We start from the raw sequence: 16,110 nt of genomic DNA on the forward strand, positions 1-16,110 counted from the left end.
TCTTAGTTTCTAAATCCTTTGCATAATTACATTTAAGCCAATATATTTAATACATAACATAAATAACCTTTTAAAAGAATAAACCTTCTCAAAGTAAAAAAGGAAGGAACAGTTTCCAGCCTCAAAATAAGATAGGAAGAAACCTATCTTCTCCAGCCAAGCCAGTTGCCTTTTTCACTGCTCTTGACCTTTCAACCTTAGGAAAATATGGCTCAAGTTTAATGGGAGGCACATGGTTTTATGTTACTATTTACCAACTCTTAATTATGTTTATCTCTTTTTTTATCTTCTGTAATATGTAGGGTCAGTGTAACCTTGGCTGTCAGCCTGTAATTCCCTTTTTACGACTTTGAGAATTGTTTTCTGCTATAAATCAGGGGGCCCCCTTGTCCAGGAGAATAAACATTGCCAAGGTTCTTAGGCAGCTGGTCTTCTGCCTGGCATGAAACATTTGAAAATCTTTAAGCTCATCTTAATATACAGCCCTGATCAAAAATATAAGCTTTGATAAAAATGCAGGCTTATGATTAGATGCCTCACTATCATAGGGAAAACAAACAGAAAAGTTAGAAACGGGTCTTCTATGGGCTGATTCCAGAGCAGCCCGGCTTCCTTTCCTTGACCTAGACAGGAAGTTTTACCATAGATGTTAGAGGACCCAGTTCCATTGTCTGGTAGAAAAGAAAACTTCACATGCAGTGTTAGCTCCCCTGTGAGAAGTGAGATGAAGGCTAACTCCCAGTTTCAGAGGGCCTGGTCCAGCCTCCACCTCCCCAAGCAAAAGTTTCTCACCCCAAGACCTCCACCCCTCAATTTTGGAAAGGCAAAGAATTAAAGCAGACATAGCACCGAGTTGGGAGTGGGGAATGCAAATTGCAGGTGGATCATTTTATGAGTAGAGTTTGATGCAGATTGGTCATTTTATGTTTGGAGATAGCCCTCATTTAGCTGATAAGGGGTGTGTGAGCTTGTGTGGTGGACATGATAGTGTGGGGTGGCTGGCCACACCTACCACTGCCATGCGGCCCCTAGACGGTTTTGGCCCCTGAGCCAATGAAAAAGTTAGTCACCCCTGGTCTATATGTTCAGTTAGTACAGTGGTAACTCGGGTTAAGTACTTAATTCGTTCCAGAGGTACATTCTAAAACTGAAACTGTTCTTAACCTGAAGCACCATTTTAGCTAATGGGGCCTCCTGCCGCCGCCGCGCGATTTCTGTTCTCATCCTGAAGCAAAGTTCTTAACCCAAGGTACTATTTCTGGGTTAGCGTAGTCTGTAACCTGAAGCATATGTAACCTGAAGCGTATGTAACCCGAGGTACCACTGCATGTGGAGACAGGATTGTCACCCCTGGCCTCACCTACAAGCTCCAAACATTCAAGTGGTGATGAGAAAGGGTTCTGCATGTGTACGATTGAATGCACACAAGCCCCCCTCGAGAGTAAACCAAACACATGAAGTGGGCAGCAAGGAAAAGCACGCTACCGCTGCCCTTGCCCTAAACTTGTGGAGGGTAACTGGTCTGAAGTGGAGGGGTGGGAGGCGGGCCTTCAGCACTTGTGGAGGCTCCCTGAACATTGATTTTCCAGGTTTCTAAAGTGCATAAGGAGCCTCATGTATAGGCAATCACTGCAAATTGAGGGTAACCCAAATGACCAGGAAAGGGCAGAGCTAGGCCTCTCAACGCTGCTGCCTGCCCCTTCATAACACATGAAGAGGGTTATTGCACCAGGTACATAAAGTGCCTATTTGTGCACAATAGCGCCTGTTGCCGCCTTCATCTGAACATGTGGAGGAGACCAGGGAGGCAGGCCAGCCAGGAGGGTCCTGCTCCTACTCTCAGAATACATAACAAAGGTGAAAACAGAGCTATTGTGAGGTGGAAGAATTCTGATGTGGTGAGTGTGCCATTTCATATTGCAGGCGGGGATGGCCCTTTAAAATGTTTCCTTTAAAAAAACACCACACACACTTGCAAAAGTCTAGCACATCAGAGGAGGTCTAGCTCAGATTGTTCCCAGCTGTACTCATTTGGGACTTGAAGGGGAGGAATTATTATTCTTTGACGCAAGGCAGCAATCCTGAAAGGCACCCACCACCACCTGCAGTCTGAAGTGGTACTGTCCATTATGCCACCTCAGATCTCTTGATACTTCTGCCTCTGCAGACCCAAAGCCTAAACTGCTGCTCTTGGGGAACAACGTGGGAGTGGGGCAGTTTACCCTTGTCTTGGTGCCAGCAAAAATGTTTTCCTTTTTCTTTTTCAAGTGGATAGCATCGAAGGTACTGTATTTCATTCCACTCCCTGGAGCAGAGGTTTCAGAGCAGAGGTACAACACACATAGACCCCCCCCCATGGTAAAAGGTAAAGGGACCCTTGACCGTTAGGTCTAGTCGTGGACGACTCTGGGGTTGCGGCGCTCATCTCGCTTTATTGGCCGAGGGATACGGTGTACAGCTTCTGGGTCATGTGGCCAGCATGTCTAAGCTGCTTCTGGCGAACCAGAGCAGTGCATGGAAACACCGTTTACCTTTCTGCTGGAGTGGTACCTATTTATCTACTTGCACGTTGATGTGCCTTCGAACTGCTAGGTTGGCAGGAGCAGAGACCGAGCAATGGGAGCTCACCTCGTTGTGGGGATTCAAACCACCGACCTTCCAATCGGCAAGCCCTTAGGGGATAGTATGGCAGTTTTCATTTCATAGTAGTTAGAGTGTCTGATTATTAGCTGGGAGACCATGATTCAAATCCACACTCGGCTCACCTTGGGCCAGTCACTGACTCTCAGCCTAACCTACCTCACAGGTTTGTTGTGGGGATTAAATCAGGGTTACAGCATGTATGCCACCTTGAGCTCCTTGCAGAAAAAGGTGGCATATATGACGGAGAACTTCTTGAAAATGATTTACAGATGGTATTTAACTCTGAGTAGGCTTGCTAAGATGTACAGTATAACACTGAATCAGATAAGTACTGGAGATGCAATAGGGTTGAGGGTACGTTCTTTCATATGTGGTGGACCTGCAAAAGGGTAAAAGACTATTGGGAAATAATTTATAATGAATTGAAAAAATTGTTTCAAAGCACTCCCCCCCCCCCAAATCAAACAACCAGAGTCTTTTTTTTGGGGGGGGGATAATTCAGACGGAAATTCCCAAGTGTCAAAAAAGGTTATTTATGTATGCCACAACTGCAGCCCGTGTTTTGTTAGCCCAAAAATGGAAAATGAGAGAGGCCCCAACTAAAGAAGAATGGCAACTTAATCTGATGGAGTTTACAGACCTAACATATAGAATAAGAGAACAAGAAGAACATATGGTTAAAGAAGATTGGAAAATGTTTATTGAATATATGGGAGGAAATTGTGTACACTTGAAACTGTTGGCAGCATTAAGATAAATTCAACAGTGTAAATAAGTTTTGATGGATGTAATAATGGAATATTGAATGGTTTAGTTTATGTAAAATATGCAGGGATTTATGTTATGCAAAATGAACCATGGAAAGATAAGAAGGAAAGTCACTGATACATTAAGTTTGTTTAAATGAATACTCTAAATTGCAAAACAGGAAATTTAATAAAAATTATATATACAAAAGAGGAAAAGGTGGCCTATAAATGCAATAACTAAATTAGGAAGTTGTGATCAAGAACCCTGCTTCCCTTTTGCTTCAGATTTCTTGAGGACTACGTACTTGCCTCAGACACATCCTGGGATGGAGCCTGTGGCCAATATACGTTCAAGTTCATAAGCAGGTTCCTAGTGAGGTAATCACAAGACAGGGGGACAATTTTTTGGTTTTTAAGCTAAAGTAGATCTAAAATAATTTTTTTGATATTTATACCCTGACTCTTGCCCCATTTGTGGTACCTTCAAAACAAAATTTAGTTGATCTATGTAGGCTTTCCCAAACTTAGGTCTCTAGCTGTTTTTGGACTACAAGTCCCATCATCCCTAGCCAGCAGGTCAGGGATAATGGGAGCTGTAGTCCAAAAAACAGCTGGCGACCCAAGTTTTGGAAAACCCTGATAGGATGGTGGAAGGAGACAGGAAATCTGGCCATTCGGTTAGTTGCCTTAAGCAGCACATCAAAGGCTGAAGACCCTCTGGGACTACAATTCCCATCATTGTGACCACCGGGTCTGATGGGAGTCTAAGTCCAGCAACAACTCGGATGATCTCAGCTTCCTCACCCCTGCTATGCAGGGTGCACCTTAGTTATTTACTGCATAACATTTATACACCGCTTGACTGCTAAAAAGTGGCTGGTGCAACCCAGCCAGATGGGCGGGTTACAAATATTGTCATCATCATCATCATCATCAAAACCCAACCGATCAAAGCGGTTTACAAAAAGATCGAGACACCCCAAAGACCATTTTTTGGTGGCATGGCTTTCGCGGACTCTCCAAAGCTGATGCCGTGGCATATTTTTTAAACCTTTTACGTGCCTCGAGACTTTTGGTAGGAATCCCCCTCTTCCCGTTTCCCCTCCGGCCGGGCGCAACTGCAACTGGCTGCATTTACCCTCGGGTAAAAAAAGCGTGCCGGGGATCGCGGCCCTCTAAGCGGGGCAAAAAAAAAATCTCCAAAATCTGCATTTCCCTCCTTTGATGCTAGCCTTTATTCCTCGAGGCGCGCGGACACCCCACGGGCGACTCTCCCTCTTTCTATAACTGGATAGCATTGCGTTCCCTTCCCCCGGCGGCCTCCCCGCGCCTTCTCCGTCCGCCAGTGGGCGGGCTCGGCGCGCCGCTCTCGCTCCTGCCCTTCTTCTCCCGCCCGGCGCCGAAGAAGGCGGTCCGCGGGGCGCCGGGCTCCTCCTCGCGGGCGGCGCGTCCTGGCGGGCAGAATTAGCTCATCTCGGCCGCGGAGAGGCAGCACAGCGGCGGCAGCAGCAGCAGCAGCAGCAGCCAGAGCGGCGGCCCCTCGGTAGCCTCGTCCTCCTTCCCGCCCGCCTCGTTGCGCGCTGCTTCCCGGCGCCCTCTCCCTCGGGCGGCGGCGGCGGCGGCTGTGCGCACACGGACCCGGGCGCGCAGCAGCTCGTCCCCCTCCAAGCCTCCGGCGTTTCCAACCCCGGCCGGCTCTATGGCTGTGTGCAATGGAGACGCCAAGGTCAGTGCCGCGGCGCCGGCGGCGGGAGGGACGGGGAGGCGAAGGGGGAAGAGCGAGCGAGGCAGGCGGGGAAGGGAGAGCGGCGCCGCGGCCCTGCCGGGCGAGCTTCCTCCGGGGGGCTTTGTGTGTGGCGGCGGCGCGGAGCCATCTGGGGCGAAGGGCGAGCCCGGCTCCCCGCGCGGCTTCCAACTCCTTCTAGGGTGGCCCCCCACCCAGGCAAACACCCCCACGGAGCTTCGCCTCTTCAGGAAACGACGCCCCTCTCCCTCTCCATTTGCGCGGCGTCCCCCTTTTGCTTCTCGCCGGGCACATGGGGAGAAAAGGCGCGGGGGGAGGGGAGGAAGAGGAAGGGAGGGTGGCTGGCACCCGCCTCCCCCAGCGCGGGCACCCGGGAAGGAAGGAGCTCGCCGAGCGCCCGGCCCCCAAAGTCCGCGGTAGTCCCTCCCCTTCCCCTCCAGGCGCGTTCCCACTGCCACTTGCCCCACATGGGCTGTTTTTGCTGCTGCGGCTGCTGCCTCCTTGCCTGGCAGAACGAGTCCCCCCCCCCCCACTTTCTCTTTCTTTTCTTGAACCCCCTCCCACCCCTATTACTGGTCAAAGGAAGGCAATCAACTCCTATGCCACTGGCAGAGCGGGCTGGATTATTTTTTTTTTGCGGGGGGGGAGAGGAGAACTTTTGCCCAAGTCTGATTCTTTTCAAAAGACCTCTTCCTCTTATAAGCCTAGGCAATGTCAGCTGTCTGTTATGGGGCAGTCCCCCCCCCAACCCCCTTTTAGATGAGGATTTGTGTGTGAACACTTGTACCTGACGGAAACAGTGTTTAAGAAGTGTGGTGGGCTCTGCCACGGTAAAAAAAATAATACTTTTTTTACTGCATCCTCGTACTTTTACAGTTGCCTGTAAGTTCTCCTAACACCCCTTAAACTCTGCTTATGGGGATAGTCAAAGGCTTTGCACAACACACACACTCTCTCTCTCACACACACACTTACTTTTGAGTGCATGCTTGTCTGTAAAGTGTGTCTAACCCGTCTGAGAAACTTTGAGAACAGGGACGTTTTGAAAGCATACTCATTTTGAAGTTTTAATACTGGCACGGTAAGAAGTCTTGGAGGAATTGCTCTTTCCTTCCCAGTTGAGCATGGGTCAGGGGTGGGTGCGGTGGAGACAACTCTCTGGGTTCACCTTTGGAAAGCTTCCCTCCTATGACCAAATTGCTTCTGTGTTGTCTGATGGTTGTTCCCCAAGGCACCCCAGACTTAACTTGAAAGCAACACTTCCCCCCTTTTTGATACAGCAAATATGTTACAAGTCTGTGTCTCTAATGCAAGCCTAATTCCCAAATAAGAGTTTTCAGAACTTTGAAGTTCTGTATACAGTAGATGGCAAAGCTAGAAATTGGTTCAAAAGCAATAAAGTTTATATTTTACCAAGCAGACCGAGGAATGATGTGCTCCAATATTAGGCTATTTCAGAGGATGCTAATGATGTGTACATTTAATAAATAATAAGCAGGGACATAAGTGGATTGGAATGGCTTATGTCTGGTGAGTCAGACCTCATGGCCTTTTTTCCTGTTAGAGAAAACTTCGTACATTTGATTTAGTAGCAGAGACGTTACTAGACTGGTAATATGCTACAAGATGGTGGGGGGAAATAGCCAAAATCCTATTTGTCTATGCTGTCTAGACTGAATCAAATGGGCACAATCTCTTTCCCTTGGAATTCCCTTTTCTGGCTCTTCAAATAATCTGGGGAAGGGGAGTGTAGCAAGTTTCCTTACACTGAATTAAACCATTGGTCCTGCTAGTTCAGTATTGCACACACCAGGTCTGCAGAATTTCAGACATGGGTCTCTCTCAGGCCTACCTGGAGATGCTCCCAAGCCTACCTGGGACTTTCTGCATGCAAAGCAGATGCTCTACCACTGAGCAAATGTTTCAGATTAAAAGCATTAATGGTATGGAAGAGACATCGTTTATTTCATAATTTATAAAGTGCCCAGAGAATGCCCAAGCAGTGTACAGAAATAGAAATGTAAAACCCATTGCTAAATGACCTGGTTCCAGCTCTAAGGTCCTATGATTTTATGAAGACCAAGAAACATTAAAAGCAACAGAAATAAAATAGACTGGTTTGAGAAGCCATGGGAGAAAAAAAAACACATTAAAAAAACAGCACAGTGTTGGAAGTTGCTTCACTTTTGAGACAGTGTTGGAAACTCAAGATGAATAAGACGTAGCTCAGTTGGTTAGTGCGTGGTGCTGACAACCTCCAAGGTTGCCGGTTCGATCCCATAAGGGACAGCAGCATATTCCTGTATTGCAGGGGGCTGGACTAGATGATCCTTAGGTTTCCTTCCAACTCAATGATTCTATGAGATATCCCGTTCTATGAGATAAGCTAGGTGCCAAATGGCTCCTTAAACCGGGGTTGCAGTTGGCAAAATGTCTAGTTGCTATTTTGGGGCAAGACAGCTCGAAAGTCTTAGATGGACAGACTGTGATTGATTCTCAGTTAAACATCTGGCTAGTTCAGATGGTAACCTTGAGCTAGGTTAAGAGATTTGAGAACTTAAAGAAGAAGAGCAACTTGATCCAGGGACAGTCCACATATATATTGGCCTATTCCGACCTCTTTTTCTTTTCCTGCTGCTCAGGCTGCATAGAAAAAGCATTTTGGCTCCAGAAATTCATTTTCCGACCGTGTAGATAAAATATAACAGATTTCTACAGGATGGGGTGTTAATGTGGTGAAAGCAGTCCAGATCCAAGGATCCCCAGGCATGCACCTCCAGATGGGTGACATCTGGCTTGAGAGCAGTACATGTGAAAAGGATCTAGGAGTCTTGGTTGACCACAAACTTGACATGAGCCAACAGTGTGACGCGGCAGCTAAAAAAGCCAATGCAATTCTGGGCTGCATCAATAGGAGTATTGCATCTAGATCAAGGGAAGTAATAGTGCCACTGTATTCTGCTCTGGTCAGACCTCACCTGGAGTACTGTGTCCAGTTCTGGGCACCACAGTTCAAGAAGGACACTGACAAACTGGAACGTGTCCAGAGGAGGGCAACCAAAATGGTCAAAGGCCTGGAAACGATGCCTTATGAGGAACGGCTAAGGGAGCTGGGCATGTTTAGCCTGGAGCAGAGGAGGTTAAGGGGTGATATGGTAGCCATGTTCAAATATATAAAAGGATGTCACATAGAGGAGGGAGAAAGGTTGTTTTCTGCTGCTCCAGAGAAGCGGACACGGAGCAATGGTTCCAAACTACAAGAAAGAAGATTCCACCTAAACATGAGGAAGAACTTCCTGACAGTAAGAGCTGTTTGACAGTGGAATTTGCTGCCAAGGAGTGTGGTGGAGTCTCCTTCTTTGGAGGTCTTTAAGCAGAGGCTTGACAACCATATGTCAGGAGTGCTCTGATGGTGTTTCCTGCTTGGCAGGGGGTTGGACTCGATGGCCCTTGTGGTCTCTTCCAACTCTATGATTCTAAGATGGTGAAGATATCAGGCACTATCCTGGTACCCAGGCATCAGGTGGTCAAAAGCCAGGAGCAAAATGCGCCTGGCTAATTTCAAACACTGTTTTGATACAAGAGAATTCCAGAGAACTGGTGCCAAAACTTAAAACGACTTACCTGAGTCCCAGCAAACTTCACCACAGGGACATGTGGCACTATTAGCAGGTCTTTATACACACACACCTGAGTGACCCAGGTAGGATGTGTGTGTGGCGGGGGAGAGGCAGCTTCTCAGATCCTTCCCAGATCCCAGTAGGAAAACCTTGACTCGATAACTCTCTTAACAAAGGTGTTGCATGTTCTTGATAGATTGCCCCAGTGAGCATTTGTTCCAGAGGCTGGCATTGCCTTCTTGTAAACGCCTTGCTTGCCTTTATAGACTTGCAATATTCTGATCTGGCGGGTCATTTTGTATGGTAGAGAACAGTGGCTGCCTAGCTGATGTAACCCACCTAATTTTGCAAGGTGGGGGTGAATGAGTGAAATAAGCATGTGTGAATAAGAGTGAGAGTGATCAGAATACGCAGCACGCAACCAGCTAACACCAACTGTGTCAACCGTAGAATTTTTATTGGACATGTTCTTAGTAATTCTGCTCTGTTTTCTCATTTCTCCGCAGAAGGTTCAGCTACTTTTTCTTTGCACTTCCAATGCTTAAGTGTGTACAGGTCGCAACACAAAAAACTTTTGCAGCCTGAGGTGTCTGTGAAAGTGTTCAGTTTTCAGAAAGTTTTCCCAGACTATGAACCTGTTATATTAGTAGATTTCTCTCCAGTCTCTTCATCTACATAAGGAAGCTTTGAACTCCTTACTTGTTGCGCAAATCTTCTGACGATTTTTGCCTTTGTTTCAGCCTGATTCTGTGCAGGGTTTTGTGAGCCCATTGAAGTCAAGGGGGGTTGTGTAACTCACTTTGTACAGGAATGCAGCCTGCCCCCTCCCTTTTAAAAACATGCATGTGTATAACATGTTAGAAAGCTTGTTTGCTGTTAGCTGCATATGCCTGGTAATACTGGAGTTTTCTAAATGCTTTCTGACAGGAGGAACGATGAGCAAGGTGTTCTCTATGGCATCTTTTATAAGTCTGCTGTGGTCACTGACACTGACTAAGGTTTATCCAGTTAGAATGCTAGTGGACTGTCCCCCTTCTTTCAAAACTTTTCTAGGGGGTATGTCATTCTAGATGGTTGCTGGTAGCAGTTTAGCTTTCTCCATGATGCCTCCACAGTTTCTTCTTTGTGGCCATGGAACGTGGGTACCAATGTGGTATGTAATATAGCCATCCCTAGCCTGGTACCTAACAGATGCTGTTGGACTACAACTTCCAACATCTGGGACCATTAGTGATGCTGGCTGGGACTGTGGAGCTGGAATCACAACAGCACCTGTGAGGGTCACAGTTCCTGATCCCTGTCATAACATCCAAATCACAAACTCAGTGGCAGTTCTGGTGCCAGTTCGACATAGCTACAAGCCCTAGCATCCTTGAGCACTAACCATGCTGCATAAGGCTGACAGGAGCTGTAGTCCAAGAGATCTGAAGGGTACCAGGTTGGGGAAGCCTGGTGTAATGTGTGCAGATGAAGACGGCCTGTTCTCTCCCCCTCCCTTGTGTTAAAGTAAAGGTAAAGGGACCCCTGACCATTAGGTCCAGTCGTGACCGACTCTGGGGTTGCGGCGCTCATCTCGCTTTATTGGCCGAGGGAGCCGGCTTTTGTCCGCAGACAAGCTTCCGGGTCATGTGGCCAGCATGACTAAGCCGCTTCTGGCAAACCAGAGCAGCACATGGAAACGCCGTTTACCTTCCCGCCGGAGCAGTACCTATTTATCTACTTGCACTTTGACATGCTTTCAAACTGCTAGGTTGGCAGGAGCAGGGACCAAACAACGGGAGCTCACCCTGTCGTGGGGATTCGAACTGCCAACCTTCTGATCGGCAAGTCCTAGGCTCTGTGGTTTAACCCACAGCGACACCCGCGTCCCTTCCCTTGTGTTAGGGAAACTGAATTATCCTTGATCAGCTGTAGTTTCCTGGGAGTCTGTGCTCATAGGTGGGTGAGTGCGTGCTGCTGCTCTTTTGGGGGAACTTGAACGTTATGATTTTGCCAGACTGAGCCCCCACCCCCTTTCCACGTTCATCTTTGAATCAATTTCCCAATTGCTTCCTCTTGCCGGTTCCACATCGGGGACGTTTGTTATGACCAAGCCTTGTCAGGTGCGAGGTTTGACAACTAACAGTCATCGTGATAAGTTAAACACATAGCTGTCACTAGGGAAAGTATAAGAAATATTCTCCACATGATGTAACCAGTGGATTTGCCTTGTAAAAAGTGAATGTGGCAGATGGGCTGTGGGAAGACACATTAGATACAGAGAACTGCTCCTGTATGGATGACCTTCCATGTCCACCACTAAGTTTCTCAACTTAGAAACAAAAGGGCAGGGGGAGAATTCTGTATGAACATTGGCATCTGTGAACTCAGAACAGCTCTCTGAATTGAGATGAGTGAGTGTATGTGTGAAGCATGTCGAACGGACTTCATTTAATGCTGGGCATCTGTTTGCCTTAAATTGTTAATTGTCCCTGAGTATGCTGATTCTGAGAATATTTTGATGGGAAGGTCCAAATCATTCTTTAGATGATCTTCAGAGGCCTGTGGTAGAAACTGCACTTTTTACTTGGGCATTCGTGTTTGCCTCTGCCGCAGCAAAAGCTTTTTTGACATCACCTGGTCAAATGGCATTTAAATTCACTTGTGATACTCATTTTTCAGTGCAAAATAATCTTGGATGGTAGTGAATATGATAATTTCCATCCATCCTTCTCTGTAAGTACTTAGGGTGGATTTCAGAGATGTAAAAATGCAACATTAGGTAAAGGTCAAGGGACCCCTGACCATTAGGTCCAGTCGTAGCCGACTCTGGGGTTGTGGCGCTCATCTCGCTTTATTGGCCGAGGGAGCCGGCGTACAGCTTCTGGGTCATGTGTCCAGCATGACTAAGCCGCTTCTGACGAACCAGAGCAGTGCACGGAAACGCCATTTACCTTCCTGCTGGAGCAGTACCTATTTATCTACTTGCACTTTGATGTGCTTTCGAACTGTTAGTTTGGCAGGAGCAGGGGCTGAGCAACGGGAGCTCACCCCGACGCGGGGTTTATCCCACAGCACCACCCACGTCCCACCCAAGCTGGGTCCTAAAATATATATATCTCTTAGGTGTCAAAAAGCCAGAGTAAAGGAAGCCTATGATGAAAACTGTACAATGAAGGCACCAGATGTGCCTTTCTGGGCAGGGAATTCCATAGTATAGGGGCAAGGTAAGGCGTATAGATTTGATTTATATTTATTTGATGCCTTTATTTCCCTTCCTTTCCCAGCTACTTACATAGCTAGTTGGCATGCGCATGCCACACATTCCACCCACCCACCAGTAATGTCAATGGCTTTTGCTAAACCAGTCCTGGTGTTTTGAGTGTTTTGACATTAGAGCAAAGAAGGGGTTCCTTTTGCAGAATAGGCTAGTATAGGATTGGGCTCTCATCTTTGTTTCAATTTGGGGTATTCATGATCTCTAGAACTTGCACAGGAAACTGCCAGTAAAGCAAATCATGAGATGACTTTAAAAAAATATTTCATCATGTAATTGGTTTGTTTGGTTGATCAGTCACAGATAACTGCAGACTTCTCATGAATGAGATGATTTATTTCAGTGCGGACGCTTGTGATTTGAATTAATCTACACAATCTGATATCTTGAAAAGAGAAGAAAAGGGCCTATTGTAATTTTATTCTGACCTCCCTTGTCTCCCGTCACAGCCTTCTTTCCTGAATGAAGTTTTTCAATTCAAATGTTCTTAGCTCGTTAATGATTTCCCCTTTATCTAATTTCACTTGTATTCGAAACTACGTGCCATGTAGAATCCTACTATTGCATCTACTGACCACAGTACTCTGCATTCACTTAGAGTGAATCCACATGATGGTATTATGACAGGGGTCAGCAAACTTTTTCCGCAGGGGGCCGGTCCACTGTCCCTCAGACCTCGTGGAGGGCCGGACTATCTTATCTATCTACTTATCTATCTATTCCTATGGACACTGCGAGGGGGACAATAGTCCTCCTCCCCACCCACCACAGCCCCAGCCACCTTCTTGGTTTGCCGCCTGCCTCATTCGCTGAAGGGCTGGCAATGTTGGCACGAAACGGGCATCCTCCCCGCCTAGAGAAGGAAGGTGCTGTGCTTGCTTTCCCAGGGGCTGCTGCTACCATCACCACCACTGCTGCTGCTTCTCCTGAATACGTTGCCTATTGCTCAGGCTGACTGAACGGCGAATGGTTAAGTCATGTCATAATACAGGGGCCAGCAAACTACGGCCCCTGGGCAGGGTCAGGCCCACCTGGGTCCTAAATCTGGCCCGTGCCGCGAAGCCAGAACATGCCGCGGAGCTGAGACTCCTGGCAATGGCAACGGAGGAAGAGGCCGAGTGGCGGTGGCTCTGCCAATCAAACGCCACTCCTGGTTTACCTCAGCGCGGTGTGGGGACATCTCTGCCAATCAAACACCGCACTTGGTTTGATGGGCAGAGCCACCACCACTCAGCCTCTTCCACCTCCACTACCACCCTGGTGCTCCTGTGGGCTCAGTTTGGTTAAGTTGTGATGTTAACCATAGTTAGCATGCAAGAGGATGGTAAAAAGTAAAGGACCCCGGGCGGTTAAGTCCAGTCAAAGGCGACTATGGGGTGTGGCGCTCATCTCGCTTTTCAGGCCATGGGAGTGGCGGTTGGTCCACAGACAGCTTTCCAGGTCATGTGGCCAGCATGACTAAACTGCTTCTGGCACAACGGAACATCATGACGGAAGCCAGAGCTCATGGAAATGCCGTTTACCTTCCTGCCACAGTGGTACCTATTTATCTACTTGCACTGGCATGTTTTTAAACTGCTAGGTGAGCAGGAGCTGGGACAGAGCAATGAGAGCTCACCACCGTCATGTGGATTTGAACCGCCGACCTTCTGATCGGCAAGTGGTTTAGACCATAGTGCCACCCATGTCCTGTGTAAGAGAGAGACCACAAGTGGGGAAGGAGGAAAATAGAAGGAAGAATGGAGAGGAAATAAAAGTTTCTGGAATATTGTTAGCCACCGTTAGTACTACTTTACTAGGGGAAAGGAATGTAAACGGAAGTAGAAAAACAAGCTTCGCTCAATGCATCCCCCTTCAATGTTGTATGGCAGAAGAGCCTTTTGTATTTTGTTTTGAAAACAGATGTAGTACATAAACACTGCAAACCTCTAAACCCCGAGGATATTGCTATATTTAATCCTCTCTTACTTTTGCATTTGGCAGTTATAGTCTCTCTCTCTCTCACACACACACACACACAAGATTGCCTTAACACCCAGTCGAAATCTGTAATCTTGTATCCAGTTGCACTCTTATAAAATCAAACTGATTAGCGTGAGATGCATGCAACACATGACTGACTGCAGTATTTTAATGTGGAACCCATTCCGTACCTCTTCCTTAAGAGCATGCGTGGAATGATGCATAGCAGCCTTGATTTCTTAAATCAAGAATGATTGCTTATTCACAAATGACATCCAAGGCTCCCTGATGCCATGGACATTAGGAATTGAACCATGGTTGCTGGAACCAGACTGGGACCTAAGTCTGGTGAGTTTAGGTCTTTAGGTAACATGAAACCTCTGGGTTGTAGAGGCCTAGTATAAAAATACTTGTGTCTGTGCCTGACCAACAGAACAGTACCTTCTCCAACTCCAGCTCCTAATTTTGGGGATCTTTTCTTGCCCAAGTTCATGCACACCTGAGCCATAAACAGTGTTCAAAATTAGCCAGGTGCCAGACTCGTTTTGCGACTGTTGCAGGTCCAGTTGCGACCACATGGAGATTTCCGCATGACAGGTTGGCGACTGGGGAAAGCAAAATGTCATTTAGAGAAGGATCTTAAATATTTTCCTTGAAACAGTTTTATTCTGGATTGTTTTATCTGATGTTTTGATGTGCTGTAAAATGCTTTGAGCTTTGTTCTTTAAAATATAAAGCGGTATAGAAATAGAATGAATCTTCATCATTATCCTCATCATCCTCATCCCATTGAGGGTGGGAATGGTGCCAAGGCATTCCATTGTGGCAGCCTATGCGCCAAGGAGAAAATGCTTAATTTTGCACAGTATAAAGGAAGTGTTCTGTCTGTGAGTTTTCTTCTGATTGCAGTCAGTCTCTTAAAAAAATTACTAAAGTGTGTGTGTCAGGGCTGCGTGAAATCTGCTTTTCAACATTGCGATATATCACCAGCTAAATATTGTGTTAATAATAATAATAATAATAAATTTTATTTATATCCCGCCCTCCCCAGCCGAAGCCAGGCTCAGGGCGGCTAACAACATTAAAACAGTGTGACATTATAAAACATTATAAAAATGAATTAAAATCAAAATTGATGGCAACCATAAACTAAAACTTTGTAAAGATTGCCAGAGGAGGGGGTCAGGCTGCGCCCTGACCAAATGCCAGGTGGAACAGCTCTGTCTTGCAGGCCCTGCGGAAAGATGTCAAGTCCTGCAGGGCCCTTGTCTCTTGTGACAGAGCGTTCCACCAGGTTGGAGCCGCAGCCGAAAAAGCCCTGGCTCTAGTTGAGGCCAGCCTAACCTCTCTGAGGCCTGGGACCCTCAAGGTGTTTTTATTTGAAGATCGTAAGTTCCTCTGTGGGGCATACCAGGAGAGGCGGTCCCGTAGGTACGAGGGCCCTAGGCCGTATAGGGCTTTGAAGGTTAAAACCAGCACCTTAAACCTGATCCTGTACTCCACCGGGAGCCAGTGCAGCTGGTATAGCACCGGATGAATGTGATCTCTAAGCGAGGACCCCGTAAGGAGTCTCGCTGCGGCATTCTGCACCCGCTGGAGTTTCTGGGTCAGTCTCAAGGGCAGCCCCACGTAGAGCGAGTTACAATAATCCAGTCTGGAGGTGACCGTCGCGTGGATCACAGTGGCTAGGTCAGGGCGAGAGAGGTAAGGAGCCAACTGCTTAGCTTGGCGGAGATGAAAAAATGCCGCCTTTGTTGTAGCTGCAATCTGCGCCTCCATGGAGAGGGAGGTATCGAAGATTACACCCAAACTCTTAACGGACGGTGCTGGCACTAATTGCACCCCCGCAAGAGATGGGAGTTGCCCCCTCAGTCCCATGTCGTCCCGTCCCAGCCAGAGGACCTCTGTCTTCGAAGGATTTAACTTCAGCCGGCTCCCAGTGTTATACTGATATATCACAATGTCTGAAATATGGATGGAGCTATGTAGAGGCATTGGCTGGCTTCACAGTTTCCCCCGCATCCTGATTTTTGCCAGTGACTGCTTTTGTGATTTGCTGCCCACTGCATGGAGCAGGGGACAGCTGAGCCAAAAGAGTTAACAGGGGCTTCAGGAATTGAGAGAAGCATTGACTGG

At 47.3% G+C, this 16,110-nt stretch overlaps 1 protein-coding gene across 2 annotated transcripts in view; it reads left to right on the top strand.

Moving 5' to 3' along the window:
* Positions 1–2,138: 2,138 nt before the first annotated feature.
* GMPS (guanine monophosphate synthase) overlaps positions 2,139–16,110 on the top strand; it is a 44,992-nt gene continuing 31,020 nt past the window's right edge. The window contains exon 1 of one of the 2 annotated variants that reach the window (XM_079977886.1): positions 2,139–2,283. In XM_079977886.1, the coding sequence (XP_079834012.1) occupies positions 2,245–2,283 (39 nt within the window). In that variant the 5' untranslated portion in view covers positions 2,139–2,244. Of the gene's footprint in view, positions 2,284–4,905; positions 5,119–16,110 lie in introns of those variants that run through there. The other variant, XM_079977887.1, reaches the window with a different exon arrangement.

This window comes from Podarcis cretensis, assembly GCF_951804945.1.
Source record: "Podarcis cretensis genome assembly, chromosome: 5".
Lineage (NCBI taxonomy): Eukaryota > Metazoa > Chordata > Lepidosauria > Squamata > Lacertidae > Podarcis > Podarcis cretensis.